Below are 23,765 nucleotides of genomic sequence, written 5' to 3'. Positions count from 1 at the left end.
GTAGTTTACATAGTCCACGCACGCACTTTCCCAGGGTTAAGGCACTGAGATCCCACCCCCCCATTGCTACGTGAACCTGGATACAGATTCACAGGACAGTGAGATCCCACCACTGTCACCAATGTAAACGAGGAATAGTCTGCCTATACTTCTATCTATAATAAATAGTGCTGTCAGGCGATTAAAAAAAATGAATCTAATTAATTACAGGATTTGTAATTAATTAATTGCATTTTAATCGCATAACCATTTTATGCCTGATATTCTATAATCATATTTCAAATTGCATGTGTCCGGATGGCAGAATTCAGTACTGTATCTACAAAGCCTTCTGTTTAATCATCTTCCATCTATTAATTTGCTTAGATTTTTCAGGTCTGGTCAATTTGAGCATGGTGTTATTCACCATTTTATTGATATTCTCATTTGGTTCATTAGGCCTACAATTTACTCAAAATAAAAAAAAAATATTAACAGATTGCATAATGGGTACAATACAGTATGGCTCAATACACACAATTGGATGCAGACCAGATGTTATGGTTTGTAAAGAACCCCAACAGCACGACACAGACAGGTAGTTCAGAGTTAGCCAAAAACGATGGGCGTATTTATTTCACAAACAGAAATGAGCAAAAATAACGTAAATGCATTCTGGGGGAATGTCCTTTAGCAGAGTAGGGCTCTGCGGCTCTGCCCAGAGCAGAGTGGCTCTGTGGCTCTGCGGCTCTGCCCAGAGCAGAGTGGCTCTGTGGCTCTGCGGCTCTGCAGTTTATTGATAATCCACTCGTGGAGAAAAAGAAAACGGAGAATATCATTAATAGAAACGTAGGGATTACGAGGCAGTCCAGTAACAAGGCAGAGTCCAGTACCCAAAACAAAGCGACAATTCTTCAGTGTTAAGGAACACACAAAAAACAGATGAAGGTATGGAGTCCAGGAATAAAAATGAGGACATCAAAAAATAGACTTCCAAAAACTCACCAAGGGCAAAGTGTAAATACGAGGCACGGGTCCACGGAGGCAGAGAGAGGTAACAGCGGCAACTACCAAGGGCGTACTGGAGAAACACACAAGAGGAACAAGCAGTAGCTGGTGGTGACCAAAACGACCCGACACTGAACGTTCAGCAAACCGTGTATAAGAGGGCTCCCGTCGAGCTGATTGGAACTCCTCTCAGGTGCGTGATGGTAATTGGCACCTGGAAGCGCGCAGTACTGGGCCAGCCCTCACACCAGAGAAAGACTTTCATCTTGTTTACATCAGGGTCCCCCATTTTCAATTCATAACTAAGGGTGCAACTTGCACTGTGCAATCCATTCTTTGTGGATCTAGCCCACAGTATTTCTGACACTGGGAATACATTCCCTGAAATCCATAGATGTCCCTAGAATCAGATACCAAGAACATGCAAATGGGCCATATTAAAAAAAAAAGTCTGTAATGTGTATTCTACGTTCTTATGGAATGCATGAGATACAAAACAAATATTATAAAAAAAAAATTATAATAATAATTGTAATACATTTTGAGTTAATTTTCATAACGCGATAATGTGCTGTGTAATTAATTAATCTAATTAACGCGATAAACTGACAGCCCTAATAATAAAATAAAAACATGCAAGACTTGATATCTGATCATCAACATAAGGGTTTCTCCATTATTCACATCCTTCCTCTTCCCACGGTGTCGCGCACAAACTCTTCCCCAAAACAAGAGGGCGCTAAACTCCACCTAATAACTTCAGCATCAATAACAACCTAGAACATACTTTAAATAGCTTACATTAATAATAATATATGTATATTTTTATTAAATCAGAAAATATCAATTTTCCATCTACTAATCAAATTCTTCAAGGATCTATATGTATAGATTAACGAATTAATGAATGATCGTTGCATTTATATAGTGCTTTTCTAGACACTCAAAGTGCTTTATTTAGGGTGGAAATTGCCTCCTTAAATGCATAAATGGGCAAATAGATTATAATCGCATCTCTAATGAGAATAATTCTGTAGCCCTCCTTCGGCCCAGGAGGGGGCGCTGTTACTTGAGTGTGTAGTTACATGCCGACGTCCTGACAGTTGATCGGATTGGATCTTTTACAAGGAAACTATACAAGAAGGAAGGGTCGTCACGTCAGAATACCAGTTCTACTTTTGCTAGGTGCTAGACTTTGGTAGAGCACACACTCTATCTATCCGATCTCATCTCCCGATACTCGCCCGCTCGTGCTCTGCGCTCACAAAATGCGGGGCTTCTATCGATCCCTAGGGTTAAAAAGAAATCCGCCGGCCACAGAGCCTTTGTCTACCGCGCTCCCTACCTGTGGAACAAATTACCTGCCGTCATCAGGGGCGCCTGCTCTGTCGAAGCTTTTAAATCCCTGCTTAAGACTCATCTTTTCTCTCTCTCCTTCAACCTACCTTGATCTCACCTGGTCGGGGACTGACCTTTAGATTAATCTGTCTGGGTACAGGGTACTACAGGGTACTACATGGTACTACATGGTACTACAGGGTACTACATGGTACTACATGGCACTACATGGCACTACAGGGTACTACATGGTACTACATGGCACTACAGGGCACTACATGGCACTACATGGCACTACATGGCACTACAGGGTACTACATGGCACTACAGGGCACTACAGGGTACTACATGGCACTACAGGGTACTACAGGGTACTACATGGCACTACATGGCACTACATGGTACTACATGGCACTACGGGGTACTACAGGGTACTACATGGTACTACAGGGTACTACAGGGTACTACATGGCACTACATGGTACTACATGGTACTACAGGGCACTACAGGGTACTACATGGCACTACAGGGTACTACAGGGTACTACATGGTACTACATGGCACTACAGGGTACTACAGGGTACTACATGGCACTACATGGCACTACAGGGTACTACATGGCACTACGGGGTACTACAGGGTACTACATGGCACTACATGGTACTACAGGGTACTACAGGGTACTACATGGCACTACATGGTACTACATGGTACTACAGGGCACTACAGGGTACTACATGTCTGCTCTTTTGCAGCACCACAAACATGGGAACTCTCTAACTCTCCCCCCCCCCCTTCCCCCTAACGTTGCTACACCCTGAACAATAGATATAGGACATTGAATGGGCCATAATAATGTCAATTTAGCAATACAATTTAAAAAGTTATAGCCCTGCAAAGAAGGGGAACTTCTCCATAGACAAATAGAGATGGCGAGGGATGGTAAATTATGAATTTAACCATGGCGATCAAAGTGTTAAATGTCATTAATTCAACTCAATTCATTTTTGGCACCAATGTGTAGCACAGTGACGCGATGATGACAGATCCTCAAAGAAAGGTTGGAGAGAGACCACATCAAGCTGGAGGTGAGAGAAGTGTTGCGACTGAGCTCAGGGAATGTGGGGTACAGGGCCTGTTAACAGAATTCGGCTATAGGGCGACAATAATGTGGTCAAGAGGCATGGTTTCCAGTCTTTGGCCTTTAACTGGCTTGATGTGTTTATTCACAGAGTGGGAGCATTTACACACGAGTCCTCTCTTACTGAGGGAATGGGGGAAGAGAGAGAAAGGGGGAGGATACACAAATACTTATACTCGTCATCTAATAGTACCCCAGACTACCTCCGCCTAGAACGCCCTCCAGTGGACACAGATATACATGCAGTTAGATAGGCACTAGTGTGAACAGTTACATTATGCAGTTAGACATTTTCTAACAATCCCACACAGAGTCTCTAGCTTCAACAGGGCCATTCCCCCCCCCCCCTAAATAGTACAGGTTTGAGTGGTAGGATATAGAGTAGAGACAATAGTAATTATCATGTGCATGCATAATCCATCTAGATCCACACTCCATTTCAGTAGGTGGCGGTAATGCACCAAAACGTTAGTGCCAACCGCCAATAAAAATTAGAAGAAGAAGAAGAAGAAGACCCTTCCTTCTTTTATATTTTCCTTGATCTTTTCCCAGGACGCGTCCAGATGAGACTCGACGTCTCTGCTTCAACCAGACGAGACGATCCATCAATTAATTGCAAATTGACGGTCATCATAAAACATGTTAATGGGATATAAAGTTGCATTACATACATGCAGCATCACGCTACAGTTTATGTTGATATGGCGAGCAGCAGCAGACAGCGAGCCCGACGACGGAGGAGGCTGGTGAGTCGAGAATATGACTTTAATCACTTTAATAACTTTACTAACCGTAGATCAGATCAGATTAGATTCAAATGTACAGTCATTTCACAGCACAATGTACAGTACAACGATACTAAACTGGCAGATCTAACAAGAGTTCTGATGTCAGTAACAACAGTAAGGTGCATTAACAATGTACAATGTGATTCAATGCTGTATAACAAGCTACTGGTAATATAATGCTGGATGTATTTACAGTGTAATTCTGTACAGTGATACAGGTGTAAATACATGATGGTATGGCCTACTAACCGGTCACTGGTGGGCTATAACTATTACGAGTAGGTATGGGACATACACAGATATAGATATATGCAGGAAATGGAATCCATACAGGTAAGTGAACATGGATATATGCAGATATATCCAAACAATTGTAGATATATATAATATCTACATCAAGACTAAAGCTGATATTCATTCCTTAATCTTGATATTATTAGGCTATCAATTAGATGTGATAAAGGCAGTGTTGTGCTAGTTACTGAAAAATAGTAACTCAGTTACTTTACTAGTTACTTCATTTCAAAGTAACTTCGTTACTTTACTAGTTACTTACACCCAAAAGTAATGAGTTACTGTGAAAAGTAACTATTTCGTTATTTAAAAAAAAAAAAAAAAAGATTGCTCCCAAGTCCCAGATACTCAAAATCGGTTGATCAACTTGATAGTTTCCATTCACATCACTGAACTCTGCTAAGCAATGTGGTCTAGATACAAACACAAATACTGTACTCACTACATACTGCTCTCACCAAGCTGCATCACAGACATACTGTACTCACTACATACTGCTCTCACCAAGCTGCATCACAGACATACTGTACTCACTACATACTGCTCTCACCAAGCTGCATCACAGACATACTGTACTCACTACATACTGCTCTCACCAAGCTGCATCACAGACATACTGTACTCACTACATACTGCTCTCACCAAGCTGCATCACAGACATACTGTACTCACTACATACTGCTCTCACCAAGCTGCATCACAGACATACTGTACTCACTACATACTGCTCTCACCAAGCTGCATCACAGACATACTGTACTCACTACATACTGCTCTCACCAAGCTGCATCACAGACATACTGTACTCACTACATACTGCTCTCACCAAGCTGCATCACAGACATACTGTACTCACTACATACTGCTCTCACCAAGCTGCATCACAGACATACTGTACTCACTACATACTGCTCTCACCAAGCTGCATCACAGACATACTGTACTCACTACATACTGCTCTCACCAAGCTACATAAGAGACATACTGTACTCACTACATACTGCTCTCACCAAGCTGCATCACAGACATACTGTACTCACTACATACTGCTCTCACCAAGCTGCATCACAGACATACTGTACTCACTACATACTGCTCTCACCAAGCTGCATCACAGACATACTGTACTCACTACATACTGCTCTCACCAAGCTACATAAGAGACATACTGTACTCACTACATACTGCTCTCACCAAGCTGCATCACAGACATACTGTACTCACTACATACTGCTCTCACCAAGCTGCATCACAGACATACTGTACTCACTACATACTGCTCTCACCAAGCTGCATCACAGACATACTGTACTCACTACATACTGCTCTCACCAAGCTGCATCAAAGACATACTGTACTCACAAATCTGACACAAACAAATGTTGTCCCGAGTCGATATAATAAGAAGTGCGCCGGTTGAAGGAACAGCCTTGATGTCGCCGGAGCGTTTCATTATAACCATCTTGCAACGGTGTTTAAGATATCAATCAAAGCATTGCAACGTTAGAATAGTTAGGATATCAATTGTGCATGAAAGGACTATATTTATATTGTTTGATTAGTATTATGAGATTCCCTGGCAGATTTCGTACAGTCAAAATCCGTTGATCAACGTGAGTTTCAGTGAACACATTGGCATGCACTCACCAAAGTCTGCGGTGGTCCGGTCGAGATGTAACGTTACGTTAGTCCAGCTGACTCCAGCAGCCCCGCCTCAAACATGTTCTTTATCTCGTTTCCATGTTGTATATTAATTATCTCTCCAAGTAGTTGCTAAATGGTTCGTTAGTTCGTTATTGCGTTATTTTTATGTAGATTCATAGCGAGCGTCCTCCTGACTTTTGTTTACTATAGAGAGCGTCTATTTCTTTCCGTAGCCGCATTTCTGGTTTTCGCATTTCTGATTGGCCAGTGGCCACTGACTGACGCTCTCTGGTCAGAGAACGTCAGTCAGTGGCCAATCAGAAATGCGAAAACCAGAAATGAGGCTACGGAAAGAAATAGACGCTCTCTACAGTAAACAAAACAAAAGCAGGCGAAATAAGGACGCTCGCTATGAATCTACATAAAAAGACCGCAGTAACGAACTAACAAACCATTCAGTAACGTAAGTAGCGTTACTGAATTTCAAAAGTAATGCGTTAGAGTACTAGTTATCGCCAAAAGTAACGCGTTAGTCCCAACACTGGATAAAGGTACAGTATTCATTCTCCTTCCAACAACAATGTGTCAATGTGACTGAAAATGATAGAAAGTATTACCTACTGCCTTCACTGTAATCATAACTACCTACCTCAAACTATAGTTACCCATAGTATAGTATAGTATACCCATATATTACTGTTTACATACTTGTATGATAGCCATGTACAATATATATATATATATATACAAACTGTCAGTGTTGGTTGTGGTTTGAATATGATTCTGTCAACTGTAATGTTTGCTTTGTTTGCATCTTTATTTTTGCTGTGTGTGCATTTTGCCTCAACATTGTCGTAAAAATAACCCATGGAATGAAATGACAACTAACGCTGTGTTTCAATCTGAATGAAATGACCACTAACGTTGTGTTCCAATCTGAATGTCTACTCTTTAGGTCATCCAGTCCAGATTATAGGTTGCATGATGAAGGTCCTTGCAACATAGATATCTTGGACAAATCTGCGCTATCACATCGCCAGTTCATTGAACAGTATGTACATAATAAGTTGGGGAATCAATGTATAGGCTGCCACATGGGCTGTCCTGTCCTGAAGTTGAGTAATTGACTGCGAGATTAGATTAGATGAAGATGTAAGTAGAGTACAACGAAAATACGTTTGGCATTCAACAAGTGTGCAAGTGTAACAGTAAAGTGCAATAGCAATATACAATATGCAAGTGATTAAACTGGAGTATATATAAATGAGTACTACTGAATAATAGAATAGAATAGAATAGAAATACTTTAATCATCCCAAGGGAAATTTGGCACTACAAATCGCTCACAGTAAACATTTAGGTAGACAAAAAAATCACGAATAAGAATAACAAAAGATTGCCTAAGAATAAAGAATAAAATAAGCCTAAGAATAATAATAATAATAATAATACAATTAAATAAATAATAATGCTAATCAGTAGGGATGCTCGATATTGGCTTTTTTTTTTACCTATACCGATATTGTCCAACTCTTAATTTCCGATACCGATATCAACCGATATTAACCGATACCGATATATGCAGGGTTTCCCCCCCAAAAAACTTAATAATTTCAGGTAATTAACATTACATATCTCTTGTTGTGGAATTAACACAACATTATGCATACTTTTGACAATAAATAAAATCAGAATTTGTTCTTACTTGCTTGCCTGGGTAAATAAAGGTTATAGAAATGTAAAAAAAAAAAAAAAAAAAATTGGAACACTGATACCGATATTTTCCGATATCACATTTTAATGCCGATATCGGCCGATAATATCGGACATCCCTACTAATCAGATATGTATACAGTGTTATAGTGTTATTATGTACAGCGATACAGGTATAAAAACAAGTCATACTGGTCAGCGGTATAACTAGCAAGAGTATAGGTAAGGGATATATACAGATATAGATATAGTATACATTATACAGGTATATTCAGACAGACATGGATAAATATATATATATACGGTAAATATAAATATATATAGTACATGCTATCATATATGGCTTATGTAGGTAGTTGTAGTAGTAGTAGTAGTAGTAGTAGTAGTAGTAGTAGTAGTAGTAGTAGTAGTAGTAGTAGTAGTTGTATCCAGTCATCACACACACAATACAATATGCACAATCATTCCAAAATCTTAGATTTTTACAGTGACTGAAAAGGTACAGACTGAAGCATAATGCGTATACATGCCTGTCCTATATTCTTAACAAAATGAAGACTCCAAAACAGTATTCTAAAAGAAAATAACAAAATAATTATTCACATTTGTAATCTTCAAAAATAGCTATACAAACTATTTTCTTAAAGACCAAAAGCAAATAACTCATTCTTAAATGTATATCAACATTGTTCCACAAGTTAACCCCAACAATAGAAATATACCTCCTTTTAATCCCTTTCTTAGCTTTTTGAACAGTAAATTTACAAACGTCTCTCAAATCATATTTTCTTTCACGTATTGAAAAAAACCTTTGCACCCCGTCCAGGAGTACATTTGCATAATTTTATAATAAACCAAATCATTGGGCGGCTGAGTTGCGCAGTGGGCAAGGCGCTCGCCACTAACGCAGGATACGCTGGGTTCGAGCCCAGCTCTCGGTGTTGCTACCGGCTGGCCGGTCGTTCATACTAATACAATTGGCAAGTGTTAGAGGGTGGGAAAGCCGGTGGGTGGGGATTGGACGTTGTGGACAGCGACTCCTACAGGTCGGTTGGGTGACGCCGGAAGTATCGGGGGCAGCAGCGTGAGCCTCCCACGCGTTACTCCTCGACACTGAGAGATCAAGCTGCTGCGGTGAAAAGATGCGACAGGCTGCCTCCTCGTGTACCGGAGGGGACACGTGATGCAAGGCTTCTATCCTCACTACAGCCGACCAGTGGGAGGCATAGTCTAGCAACGTTCAAGACAGGGGAGGGGGGAATTGGAAAAATACGAAATTGGGATGGGAGAAAAATAGAAAATGGGGAGAAAAAGTGGATACATTTTTTTTTACCAAATCATTACATTTCATAACATGAGACTTTATAAACAGTGGATTTTTGTGGTCATAGTAATTATGATTACAGTTGTAGACAGTGAAGGCGGTAGGCAGGTATACTTTGAGTATTGAGTATAGGCAACAGTTCAGAGTTCATCCAGTCTGGGTCAGAGGTCATCCAGTCTGGGTCAGAGTTCATCCAGTCTGGGTCAGAGTTCATCCAGTCTGGGTCAGAGTTCATCCAGTCTGGGTCAGAGTTCAGAGGTCAGGCCCTGCAGTCACTCTGCAGTGGCTCCCTGTAGGTTTGGAAAATAATTATAATATGGAAATAATAAATTACAGCTATTTTAATTTAAAAAAAGAACACCTCTTATTTTGGAGATCGAGGTGATACTGTGAACTGAAATAAAAAAGTGTTTAATATTTCATCAACTAAAATATACCTCCCACCCCGCGCCTCTCCCTGCCGTCTGCAGGCGGCTAATCTTATGTTTCCGACCCCCCCCCCCGTCATTTCTGCCCGTCTCCGCTCCGACATTTGAGACCGAACGAACAATAGGTACTGGAAATACGCTTTTGAATACATTTCAATCCCTCTCTCTATATAGTATAAGTATATATAAAACTGTATACACTGTTATCTTAATTCTAAGGGTAAATAGGTTTTGCGGCTCCAGATTAATTGTATTTCGTGCAGGAGGGGGCAAAATGGCCCTTTTGACCGTAAAGGTTGCCGACCCCTGCTCTAGACAGAAGCAAGACGCTGTGTGTACACTCTATAATGCATGGTTTTCATTGTGTTTTTAAGGTTGGGACAACAGGAATTTTACAATTGATTTATAAATTGATACCAGAGACTCATCCCATTGCCCAGACTGTATGAACTCTGAACTGTTGCCTATACTCAATTGATTGATTATACTCACAGAGAGCACGGAACATCATCAGAGACGCTTCTCACCCCAACCATGGACTGTTCACCCGCCTGCGGGGTACTCGCTCTGGGGCACGCTACCCGCCTGCGGGGTACTCGCTCTGGGGCACGCTACCCGCCTGCGGGGTACTCGCTCTGGGGCACGCTACCCGCCTGCGGGGTCCTCGCTCTGGGGCACGCTACCCGCCTGCGGGGTACTCGCTCTGGGGCACGCTACCCGCCTGCGGGGTACTCGCTCTGGGGCACGCTACCCGCCTGCGGGGTACTCGCTCTGGGGCACGCTACCCGCCTGCGGGGTACTCTCTCTGGGGCACGCTACCCGCCTGCGGGGTCCTCTCTCTGGGGCACGCTACCCGCCTGCGGGGTACTCGCTCTGGGGCACGCTACCCGCCTGCGGGGTACTCGCTCTGGGGCACGCTACCCGCCTGCAGGGTCCTCTCTCTGGGGCATGCTACCGCAGCCTCCCAGGCAGAACCAACAGGACCATGAATAGTTTCTTGCCCTCAGCTGTCAGACTTCTGAAACAAAACTCTACTTAGACCACTGCACCTCACTGTATACCTGTGTATATATATATAGCCTTAGCTTATGTAGACTTTAATTTAATGATTATTTTATTTATTATTTAGTTTTCTCACCATTGCACATTGTGCTAACCATTGCACTTTACTGTACAGTTTTATTTATGTGTCTTATATTGCAACTGACTGTTGATTGTTTGTCACATCCTGGTTGGACGTCGTACACAATCTTGTCTTGTACTGTGTAATGACAACAATAAAGTGAATCTAATCTAATCTACTCAATTGAGATAATGAGACCATATAAAATATGAATAAAAGTAAACAATAAAACATCAGAGTTTTGAATTTAACGTGCATGGTTAAAGCTAGACCAGGCGATAGTGGCTCGGGAGGTAGAGCAGTCGCCTGGTAATCTGGAGGTTCCCGGTTCGATTCCTGCTCCTCCCGGGCAGCGTGTCGAAGTGTCCTTGAGCAAGACACTTAACCCCTAATTGCTCCTGATGAGCAAGTTGGCACCTTGCATGGTTGCCTCCGCCGTCGGTGGATAAAAGCTGTTATATAAATGCAGCCATTTACCATTTAGACCAGTAATTCTCTTCACAACGTGCACTGAACCAAAAATCCTGTACCCAGTGACTCTGTACTTAGGTCAATGGACCCCTTTGAAAATGGCAATGCCCATTTTATCCCCAAGGAAAGGAAGCTAGCTTAAAATAGCTTCATCTTAAAGCAATATCTACCCCCTTTGCTGATGAGCTAGCATGACATGGCTGGTATTTATGATTCATCAAAATCTTGATATCGTTAGGTTATGACTATAACCAAGTTCTGTTAATTAGGGGTGACGCTTGGCATCACTACTACTGCACTCGCTCGCGTACGTGCACGCGCACTGAATAAATTCCACAAATGTACCTTTAATACCAGTATTAGTCTGACCACACCCCTCATCAGCTTACCTTCATAAGCAGGTGTGTGGTCACCTGCTCTCCTCCTTCCCAAGCTTTCACCACAAGGTGAGGTCAAGGGCTGCAGCGGCCGTCTGATGCCAAGCGTCACCCCTAATTAACAGAACTTGGTTATAGTCATAACCTAACGTTCTGTTTCATTAGGGGCTCTGCTTGGCATCACTACTGCACAAGGGAGGCCAAGCGGAGCCGCTGGCTGACAAATACACCCCGCTGACAGCCCCCCAAAACCATCAGAACAGGGAGGGCCGAGCCCCCCCGACCCCCCCTAATGGAGGGTATCCCCCCTATTAGAGGCTTCACGGGAAGGCGACGGACCCGACCGTGCGAAGAGGCACTCAAGCAACTCAACGCACAGGGTGAGCAGACCGTGGCTTGACCCCACGACTACACACACGCACAACCCGCATGCCACCCGGGAACGAACGGAGGAACAACCTCGTTACTGCCCCCAGAATCACGGGGTCAAGGGCAAACCCAACCCCGTGGCAAGGCCGTAGCAGCGGAGCGCGAAGGAAGACCCAGACCCACCAAAAGGACTGGACTCCCTGGAATGGGGGCCCGGAGAAGTCCATGATGCCAGCATCAAGACCCCACCAGGTGGGCACGTAGTGCCCCGCCCCCCACATCGCCAGCGTATTCGGACAAAGGCCCCTCAGTTACTGCACCTGGTATTCCCAGGCGGTATCCCAACCAAGTACTAACCAGGCCAGAACCTGCTTAGCTCCCGAGATCGGACGAGATCGGGCGTGTTCAGGTCGGTATGGCCGTAAGCCGAGCGGGCCCTGTCCCCCCAATAGTACACCGCCTGGCACACTGACCCTGCAGAACAGGCAGTCAGCATGGCCGTAAGCACACAAAAAAGGTTAACCAACGGAAGCAGGCAGCGCACCGGGGAAAAACCAGGCAACAGGCTGTTAACCCTAGCCTGGAGACTGCGGACGAGACAGGCGCCAGAGGGGACAGCTGAACACAGCCGCCCCGGCGGAAGGAGCGTAAGCTGGCGGTGTTGCATGACCAAGCCTCCATTTAAAAAAAACCCACCCAGAGGGGTCGAGGCAGAGAAGGCTGACACGATTGGCAGACGTCATGAACGTGCAGGGGCACCCTCAACCGGTGAACCCGGGAGTTGACACTGCTCCAACACACCAGGGAATCAACCACCTCGGTGTTACCCAATGCGGTGGTTGTTCCTATAACCCCTCAAGAAAAAACTCCAAAACACACCTGCGGGTATACACCGGCTATACCGCAGTACAAGTGTTTCAGTTTTCAAAAAAGGTTAACCCAGGCCTACGGGTCGACGAAACATTACTTCGGACCGGGCCTGGCGGTACGGGAAGCACAGGGTCACCAGAGGAGGTCAAAAAACCACCCCCACAGGCCCCTCATCACCATGCGTGAGAGAGGAGCGAAAAAGAATGGAGACCAGCCCCTAAGCACACCGTACTTGGTATTCCCAGGCGGTCTCCCAACCAAGTACTAACCAGGACCAACCTGTGTAGCGGCCGAGATCCGACGAGATCGAGCGTGTACAGAATGGCATGGCTGTAAGCCATTACGACAGTGCTGAGTAAAAACGTACCCAACCAGGGTCTCCATAGCGCTTAACCCTGCGACACCCAGACCGACCCGGCATTTTTCCCCCTGAAAAAAGCCCAAGTCCCTCAGGGTACCAGAACAGCAGATCTGCATCCCCGGCGGACAACGGGTTCAACTGATCTGGACCAGCGTGACCAGAACCAGTCCCGTGCCCTAACCACGCCGACATGCCTACTCCAGGAGAAGGGCAGATATGCGTGTTGATCTTAACATGAAAAGAAGGCGCCACCCAGACGTTCGGGCGAACCGCGCCTGGTGGCCCACCCCAAGGGCGTGAGACCCCTCTACATATGTTCAGATCCATTCCGTCATCATCCCCCAGACATGAACGAGAATCCGTCGAAAAACCAACCCAGGTCATGGGATTTGGTCGTCGGAAGAGGAAAAACCCCCATCTCAGTTGCTTTATAAAAACGCTGTTTCAACCACAAGCAACCAAGGCCTGTTTACAGCGAGCTAGCACTATACGTGCGTCGGGACACACCCCCATCAATGAACAGGCTATTTAGACCTGTCATTGAATCCCCAAGGCGCCCAGGGGAACGACAAGAGGGGTGTGACACTCCCTAACTCCAACACTTCTGGAATAGAAAAGAAGGAAGCATCAACAGTATGTATCCCAGTCTACACAACCGGGGTAAAAAATGTTCACATTTCTACATCCCACCACCCTCCCATAGGAAGGAGACGGGGATCCCCAGAGAGACTTCCCACGCGAGCTGTACAGATTGAAAAGAATATATTGCACCTTGAGCCATGTAAAAAATTGGTTTTAGGGCTCTCCGGGGAAGAGGCACTGAACCCATACACACTCAATAATCGAATTGAATCGAATACATATACAATAGAATAGGACCCTTCCAGAGGGTCCACTCACTTTGACAATCTGAGGAGGAAGGCTCTGTACTCTGATGGAGGCTCCCTCACATGGAAGAAGGAGTCCGAACTCACAGAAGGCCCGAATAGGCGCTTGGTGAGGAGGAGCCCTGACCACCCCCCCGAAACAGATCCATCACATGGACCTGAACAGCACACGGAAGTCCTACCAACAGAGACGCGCACGGTGACGTACTCTATGGCGGGGGAATTCCTGCGGTGCACACGCCCAATATACCAGGCCGTGGGACCAGGAAACTCCCTCCCCCCCCCCCCCCCCCCCCCCCCCCCCCCCGTAACGTGCCGAACCGCCACGTGACGGGAACCTTGAAGGACAGGGGGTGTACCCCTGACCGACAGAAACAAGGGGGAGAGGAAAGGTTACCAGTTCACCCCTTTACGACCCCACACCCATGATACGATGTAATGAAGCGTTTGACAGCTCCACACAGCGCATGAGCTAACCTGCTATCTGATTTTTACTAAGGAAAAACACAGAATAGAGAGGGCTCTAAGAGCCCCGGTCCAACATACACATGTGCTTCTGTGGCCAGTCCAACCCAGTTGTAGGTCACATGACACACACAACCCATCATCACCTACAAAAAATGGCAAAAAACACTCAACAGAGGAACGCCGTTTTTTCACAATGAGAGAATACATCATTCTCGATTAGTATCGGCCACAGGCCTTGCTAAGCACACATGACAGCGACCAAACCCTTTTCTCTTTTAGGAAAATAAAGTTTCTCCAGCAGATTTAGCACAACCTCAGCAATCAAGCTAAGAGTTACATCGCATCCCTACCACACAAAAGACACAAATAGTGCACAAACATGTCTGATAGGAGGATGAAAAAGTCCCCAGGGAACCGGGGGGAAACACAATCCTCCTATTTTACCCTCAATACGGCCAGTTAAAACAGGAAAACCTGTTAATATGTGAACACACTGTTCATTGTCATCACAGTCTGAGAAAAGAACATTCTTTTACTCACTTGTCACCAAGCATAGCTTCATAGGTTAGTTACCTTAGTTGTGAGTACACGGTACATATAAACACCATGATGTTTCTCACACAACAACCAGATCATTACATCCCGATTTGCACGGAGAAGCTAACTGCCAGTGACAAAACAGCTCACACATAACCCGCAACGTATCCTAAATGCATTGCAGCAACACACGTTTTGGGAAAAACATCGTTATTCACAATACATTTAGAAAAGTAAAACTAGAAGACGTGTTAAAAGGTCTGGTCAAACCCGTTCCTACCCCGAACGCAGATCAGCGAAGTGCAGTCACAGACACCGTAGGAACACAGCCGCTCCTGTGTTGCCCGAACTGGGCAGCGTCACCGCTCCAACCCGCACTACAGTCCTCTGTTGATGCAACCTTGCCGTCCTGGCTCAGGGCAGGGTCGACGAACATCCCATGTCAAGGATGACGTCGTAGTCAAGAGTGTAAAACATGTTAAAATCAAAGCACGTTCAACAGAATAGCATCAAGCTAACGGCCGCTCCAACCGTTCGGGTGCTAATGCTCCTGCTCGCGAGACGCCGAGCTAACTGCGCACGCGACCAGAAGCAAGCTCACAGCGGCGCGCGAGAAGCTAAAGCTACCCCGCGCCAGGCCATGGCCTATAGCAGCAAGCTAACGTTACCTAGCGATCACGCCATGCTAGCACCGCAGCTAACAGCTGACTGGCTAACAGTAGGCCCAACCTAAGCAGGCCATGCAGCGATCCAGCAGGCTAACGCAGCAGTTAACAGCTGACTGGCTAACCGCAAGCTATGAACATGTAAACAATGACATAACACTCACCCAGACAGGCCGCCGTTCTGAAACCTCTCCTCACTTTTTTAGAGAAAAGAGAAAACAAGATGTCAACACCGCTTCACAACGGTGATTCTACCAACACCCGACGGAATCAGCACAATACCAACTGGCCTGTGTAGCTGACTTTGAACATGAATCTGCCGCTATCGCACATCATGCACATATCCCCTCGTGAAGGAATACTCTCATTTGGATATGAAAGATGGGGCCTTAACACGGTGACAGAGAGAATCCACTCGTCCAAAACACACAGGGATCACCAGTGTTAATGGTCGCGGCCCACTAGTTAAACTATAATGGTCTTCAGACCAAGGTCTTCTGTCGCCTAGGTGGCTGAACAAAGGACCCTAGCCTGGGGCCGGTTTCCATAAACATTGTCAAGTAGCCCCCATAGCACTAACAGACAAGTGGAGCCTGCCAGCAAACACTACTCACCCAACCTGGAACGCACCGCTTCTCACAACAGCGGCATGTCCGACAGTTCAGCTGTGGCCTGACAGGTTTCACCCCAACAAACACAGCAAGGAACTGCAGTTGAGAAGCATGCAGCGGCGTGCTCCCAATACGAAAAACCGGTGGAGGGTTTTTAGAATGATCAACATCTTCTAGACACTCCAGTACGAAGACAATATCGCCGTATTTTCTCGAAAATAGTGAGAGAGAAAATAAAGATATGATGTCAACGTATCTTCCTTGTAAACAAAAAATCTTTCTCCACTAACAACACGTCAAGTGGGGTACTACCGAGGCACTTTCTTGTGGTGAAAGCGAGAAGGAGGAGAGCAGGTGACCACACACCTGCTTATGAAGGTAAGCTGATGAGGGGTGTGGTCAGACTAATACTGGTATTAAAGGTACATTTGTGGAATTTATTCAGTGCGCGTGCACGTACGCGAGCGAGTGCAGTAGTAGTGATGCCAAGCAGAGCCCCTAATGAAACAGAACAGTATCTTCATGCTAGTTAAAAACCACACTTGAATATGATTGGCTGTCTGGTAGGTGTTTTGGAGTCAGTTGCCTTTTCGTGGATTTCCCATAGTGCTACTGTAGCTTTGAAGCTGCGCACTGGTATAACATTATATTCATATCTATTGTTTTTTTTATTTTTTATTTTTTAGATATGCATACACAAGACCAGTCGTTCTGAGAGGACTAACTGATAACACGGTATGTTGGATTTCCATCTCAAAAGCAACTCACTACGTGCACTGAATGTTCTCATGCCCCCTGTGGAGAAAGTAGGGAACCATCTGTGTTCGTGACACCATTACTATTCAAATCTACATTCTTGAATGGTCATAGAATGTTTGATATTGTTGCCATGGAAATCAGTCAATCAATCACATCATCACATCACAATAACAAAGCCACACGGCTGCTCTCCTGCAGTTAGGTGGGGGAGGGGTTAGGTGTACTGTAATGGCCCCTGGGTAAAGTAGGTCAGCATGCATTGATAACGTCAGGTTATTCTATAACCCTAGTTATATGAGTATAGCGAGCGCTCTGCTCTATTGGAACTATCCCTTTATCCAATCTAATAATGAATAATCTTCTCCACATGTACTACACACCCATCCGCCAGGCCACACCCACATCCGCTCCTCTACATAAGCGGGGTCGTGGCCACACCATCAGCTCCTTCCCAAGTCTTTCACCACTGAAGGCGAAGACCATGGGGTCCTCAGTGAGTCAGAGCAGAGCGCTCGCTATACTCATATAACTAGGGTTATAGAATAACCGTATGTTATATTATCGTATAGCTTACGCTCTGCTCGTAGTGGAACACAGGAGCTGAGCAGAGCGGAAGCTCGACAGATGTACCCGCTGAGGCCCCCCACAACCATCAGAACCGGGGAGGACCCGAGCCCCCGGACCCCCCTAGAGGGGGACGGGAGGGAAGCGGATCTGACTGTGCGAAGAGGGTTTAGCACCTCAAACGCACAGGGTGAGCAGACCGTGGGACTTACCTTCACACAGAAGGACCCGCGACCACTCAGGCGCGCATCCCACATGCCACTAGGGAACGGACGGGAAGCAAAACACCCCCGTCACAGCCCCCAACATCACGGGGTCAAAGGTCAATACCCCATCCCCGTGGCAAGGCCGTAGCAGCGGAGCGCGGAGGAGGACCCAGCCCTAGGAACAGCCTGAGGGCCAGGACCCCGAAAAAGGGGGCCCGGTGAGGCCAACAATGCCGTAGCATCGGGACCCCACCAGACGGTCACTGGTGATACCACCCCCCGGACGGGCCCAATCCAAGAGCAGGCCCTTCCCCCCTACAGCACGCCGCCCTGAAGCACTCCAAAGAGGCTACATCCCCACAACACTGTGGGGCCAGTCGGCGCACTGGGGAGACGACCCCCAAAGAGGTTGATCCCTCAATCCAGGCAACAGGCCCCAAGAGCATAACTCGACCTGTGCCCGGAGCACTGCGGACTAGACAGGCGCCTAAGGGGTCTACTGTGAAACGGCACCCCGGCGGAAGGGGCGTTCGGTATGCTGTGCACCATGTCGCAACCTCCACAAACCCGACCCCTCCAGTGAGGTCGAGGTTCAAGAGAAGGCTGACACGATTGGCAGACGTCATGAAAGGTGCGGGGGCACACTCGCGGGCAGACGGGGTCAAGCCCGGCCTCAACCCGAGAGTAGACTCTGCTACCAACAGACCAGGGAACCAACCACCCCCCTATGTTTAGTTTAACAGGAGGCGGTTGTTCCTTTAACCCACCAAGAAAAAAACTCAGAAACATAACTGCGCGTATACGCCGGCTATGCAGGCAGTACAAGTGTTTCAGTTTTCAAACGGGTTAACCCAGGCCAACAGGTCGACGAGAACGAGTTCGGACCTGGGCCCGGCGGACCGAGACCTACACAGGGATGCCAGAGGGGTTCAATAGAAAACCTCCTTGACAGCCCCCTCCCATCCCTGCCCAGCAGGGGGAGGGAGGGGCGAAAACGAATGGAGAAGGACCAGGCCCCTTAACACAGCGCAAGGTACAACACAATATGGACCAAGCACATCACTGTGAAGGGCAACTCGTAGTGTCGACAATATGACACACACATCCATGATATCAATCCCCGCGACGCCCGGGCTGACCCGGCATTTCCCCCCCGGAAAAGCACAAAGTCCTTCAGGGTAGCAGAGACCCAAAAAACACATCAATGGTAATTCTAATAAGAAACCAGACAACGTTCCCTCCATGCCGTCTGGGACGAGCGGCAGGAAGCCGGCCAACAAGACACAGCTATGGGTCCCATTTGACGCATCCGAGGGAAAAAACCCTGTCAACACCGCTCTGTATATAAGAGGGAAGACAGGGAACCCCCAGAGAGACCTTTCATGTGAGTAACAATTGAAAAGATATATGTAAACATTGAGCCACGTGACCAAAAGCTCAATACATATTTAAATAGAGAGCAGAGCAGAAAACGAACAGTTTCCAACGCATCGCATCACCCAATCTTGACAATGACAGTGGTCCATAGCATGGAGCCTGAAATAACTCACGGAAGTCTCATGACCAATAGAAACGCGCCCAGTGATGTATTCTATGGCCGGGGAAATCCCGTGACCCACCTATCCAAATATGGCGTGGGACCAGGGAACTCCCCCCCCCCCCCCCCCTTTCCCCTCCCTGTGACGCGCTGACCCCACAGCGTGACAGGAAGACCGACCAACAGGAGGTCCAACCCCCTGGCCAATCAGTAAAAGGGGGAGGGGTTTATCAGTTCACCCCCTATGACCCCACACCCCGGATACGATGAAAACAACAAACAGCGCATGATACCAGTTGTCTAGCATGCTACATGAAAAAGCATATATCCTCTAGGATAAGCTTAACAGTTGCACGCCAGCCACAGACGATAAACTCGTTTGTGTAAAAAACTGGTTTTTATACAAGGCTTTAGGCTCATGTGCGAACTCGCCACCCGCATTTTTTTACCTTTTACCAAGTAAAGAAAAAAACAACAGACGTTAAAGAGAGGGTCCAAACGCTAGGATTCGCCTGTTCGAATCCAGCTCACAGCTCCGGGGTTGTCACCAGCTTGGCTGGCCGTTCACACTAATACAATTGGCTGTATTAGAGGGTGGGAGAAGCTGGCGGGGTGGGTCCGGGTCGTTGTAAACAGCGACTCCTACAGTTCGGTCGGGGCGCCTGCTAAGCGCGGATGGGACCTGAGTGGGATAGTGTGATCCTTCCACACGCTACGCCCTCTCAGAGAATATCCGCGCTGCCAGGTGAAAAGAAGCAGTGATTGGCTGGACGTGTGTCGGAGGAAGCACGTGGTAGCCTCCACTCTCCCAGACCGACTGTGGGGGGTAAGTGCGCAGCGACCAGGAAGGGGATTGGGAATTGGCATACGACTAACATTGGGATGGGAGAAAATCGGAGGAAAATGGAGGGGAAAAAAGATCAATATATATATATAAAAAAAAGAGAGGGTCCAAAGACCTCGGCACAACACTCAACCTAGTTGTGGACTCGATGCCATGTTTCCCAAACGTAACAGAATACACACAACCCCCTCAGATAAAAAAGGTAAAGTTCACTCGTACTACTGCAAGAAGAACGCCGTCTTTTATGACGAGAGAAGACAAGTCTTTTGAGCGAGTGCTAGCCACAGGCCTTGCTAAGCACACATGTATATAGCGACCAGAAATCAATTTTCAAAGAAAACTGCCCCACTCCCTAAGCAAGCACACAACCCCACAGCTAGGTGAGGGTTATACATCGTATCCCCAATATATAGTGAATAAACACACGTTTTGTAACAAAAAACAGTCCCTCACCAGGAGGGACTTTTTATTTAATAACAAAAATCATATGTTGGGGGGGGGGGTAAACAGGGGAGTCACTAGCGCCGCGTGCAGAGCGCTGTTTGCCCCCACGGGGAGCCGGCTCGGAGGGACGGTGCTGGGGAGCCTGGTCACGTCGATCCCTACCGTTACCTCCGGGCGTGGGATGACTGGCTGCAGCGGTCGCGGCACTCCCTCCACTCCTGGCCTTCTTAGCGGAAGGCCCAGCAGCGGCGGCGGTGATGGTGGCAACGGTCGTGGCCCTCTGCCGGCGTTGCTTCCTCCGGACATCACCGGTGGCCTCGGGTCGGGGGAAATGGGGCTGGAGCACGGAACGCTCCTCCTCCATCTCCCTGCAGGCTGCCGTCATCTGCTGCATGGCCGACCCGAATAGTCCAGCATCGGAGAGGGGGGCCGTGAGCAGCGTAATCCTCCTCTGGTCCGGCACCCGCGCCTGCTCCAGCCAAAGGTGGCGCTGGATGAGAGTGGCCAGGGCAGGGCGTGCTCCTTCCCGGCGGCTATCGCCTGCAGCTGGGTTAGGTGCAGGATGGCTCCAGTCGCCTGGGCGTGAAGGTATCGTTGATGGTCATCTAGTACCGTCCCGCCCGCCATCAGCCCCGACATGTAGCGCGCCAGCTGCGCGATGTTGGAGGTCGCAGCCAGGCTCTGTGTCGAGGCGATGTACACCTGGTCACTCCACGTCGCCAACTGCCTAGCTAACTTCCCCTGGGGAACCGGCTTTCTTAACGGCTCCCACACCATTTCGGGGCAAAGTATGGATGCCATCGGGTTATCAAGCCGAGGCACCCCGTCCTTAAGCCCCTGGACCAAACCCACCACCCGCGTGACTGGCACGTAGGCGGGGGTAAGGCCAGTGATGCGGGAGATTACCTGTCCCTGTGCCACGTAAGCCTCCATTGCTGGGAAGAATGGGCAGACAACGCCCGTCTCTCTCACAGGATGACGTTGCCAGAGATGACCTATCATGTCATCAGGAACAGGTGCCGGCAGTGGCAGCAGCAACGCCACGCCATTAGCGGCTGCGGCGGCCGCCATGAGCTCGGGGAACAAGGCAAGCAACTCCCCTTGCGTACCTTCCTCCACGTCACTCGCGTCCCTCGCCTACGGGAGGCTGCCTCGGGCGCCAACGTCCGACGCGGCAGATAGCTGGGCATCTTGTTTAACCCTTTCACTGCCGCACTACCAAAACGGTTAACCCCTTCACTGCGACAATTCACAGAAGGTTAACCCCTTCACTGCCACATGACAGCCGGTTAACCCTTTACGGCGACCGTCGGTTGTGTGATAGTAAAGGGTTAACCTTCTGTCGTGTGGCAGTGAAAGGGTTAAAGAAGACTTGTAAAGCCCATACCTTGTGATCTCGGGCTTCACAAATACATTTGATTTGATTTGATAAATAATGTTGTAATAGCTCTGTGGTAGAGCTATTAGACCTCGGTAGCTTCTAGGGCTGCACGATTTTTTTCTCTAAGAATTGAGATCACAATTCTCTCACACTGTTCTTATTTTTCATAATTTAAAAAAGTAAAGTAAAAAACTAAAAACTTAAATTTTCTTTGAGTAAAATAAATTATAAAAAAAAACTTCATAATTTAGAAAATTTGATCGCATAGGTCTATGAATCGAGATTGCGATTTCTTTCCCCCCATTAATTGTGCAGCCCTATTATATCCAATCGGATGGGTGCTTCCTCCATCCCTGCCTCTGGCTGCTCACACTTAAAATATTCACACATTTTAGAACACTTTCGGAATCTGATATATATTTTACAATAGCTTTACTTGTCGTAACACTTTTAACTGATTGTATATGTTGTGGACGTTGTTTCAGAAGTTCCGGCTCTTGTGCTCCAAGGCCAGTTTACTAGAAGAGTACGGCCAGAGGACGGTCCGACTCAGCACGGCCAACACTCATTCTTACCGCAAAGGTACAGTTCTTTATTTATATTTACTATTGTATATATATTATTCAGTCTAAATGTATTTGTGTCCTCGTCTCCCCCGGACATAATGATGTGTTGCACTCCATCTGTCGTAGTGGACGTCCCGTTCAGAGAGTACGTGGACGCACTCCTGAGGCCTCAGTCTTTGGACACGCTAGGCAGTGGTGAGTCCCTCTTAACCTGCACGGTTGTACTTTAACCCTTTGTCGTGTGGCAGTGAAAGGGTTAACCTTCTGTATTGTCGCAGTGAAGGGGTTAACCATTTGGTAGAGTGGTAGTGAAAGGGTTAACTGTGTTCGAGCCAACACATCTGCAGCGACCACAGATGCCCAGATAACCCCTGGCTAACGGGTCGCACCCTAGTTGACCGGTTAGTGATGTTTATGGTCTCGACGACCTGGGCCCTCATTTATCAACAATTCTTAGAAAGTGTTCTATTTTTGTTCTTAACACTTTCCGTGCCACACACGAGAATACTCAGGTTTATTTATAGGTGGTTGAAAGCCACTCATGAGATTTCTCGGAATTATTATTTTTAATTTTTTTTAGCGATCTGAAATCATATTGCATCACCCGAGCCTACCCGAGTATAGCCGAGCGGCGCCTGCCATCATTGTGGAAAAAAGCGCCCCCTGTCGTCTCCCAGATGACATAAGGGATTTTGGAATGGACTCAATGAAAATGAATGGGGAAAAAAATCCGGTACTCCACATTTTCCAGTCCACTGATGCAGCCGGGGTTACCACAGTTCATTCTGGATCCTCTGAGCCCCGCGGATCATGGAGTTCTACTGTATCGCGTTGGATCCATACACTTATCGATTTTTTCGAATGGTGATCAGGAATTGGAATATACCAGTTGGATACCATCTGATGTCAGGTAAGGACTCTATGTTATCAGTGTTAGGATAATCCGAGTAAGTTTGATGAAGTTATAAGCTGTTTTGTGAAATGTCCGCTTTCGGTTTCACTGTAAAAGTCCGAGAGGAAATCAACGGGGCGATTATCCGTGCGCGGCGCGAATGTGCTTGCGTGCA

At 46.9% G+C, this 23,765-nt stretch overlaps 1 protein-coding gene across 1 annotated transcript in view; it reads left to right on the top strand.

The window, feature by feature from the left end:
• Positions 1-4,037: 4,037 nt before the first annotated feature.
• The window catches only part of jmjd8 (jumonji domain containing 8), a 42,457-nt gene continuing 22,729 nt past the window's right edge, over positions 4,038-23,765 (top strand). The window contains exons 1-5 of the mRNA XM_084326327.1: positions 4,038-4,213; positions 7,149-7,244; positions 17,084-17,132; positions 22,618-22,714; positions 22,825-22,893. Of these exons, the coding sequence (XP_084182453.1) occupies positions 4,107-4,213; positions 7,149-7,244; positions 17,084-17,132; positions 22,618-22,714; positions 22,825-22,893 (418 nt within the window). The 5' untranslated portion in view covers positions 4,038-4,106. The remainder of the gene's footprint in view (positions 4,214-7,148; positions 7,245-17,083; positions 17,133-22,617; positions 22,715-22,824; positions 22,894-23,765) is intronic.

This window comes from Notolepis coatsorum, assembly GCF_963971535.1.
Source record: "Notolepis coatsorum genome assembly, chromosome: 12".
Taxonomy (NCBI): Eukaryota; Metazoa; Chordata; class Actinopteri; order Aulopiformes; family Paralepididae; genus Notolepis; species Notolepis coatsorum.
This window is presented reverse-complemented; position numbering and strand designations above follow the sequence as displayed.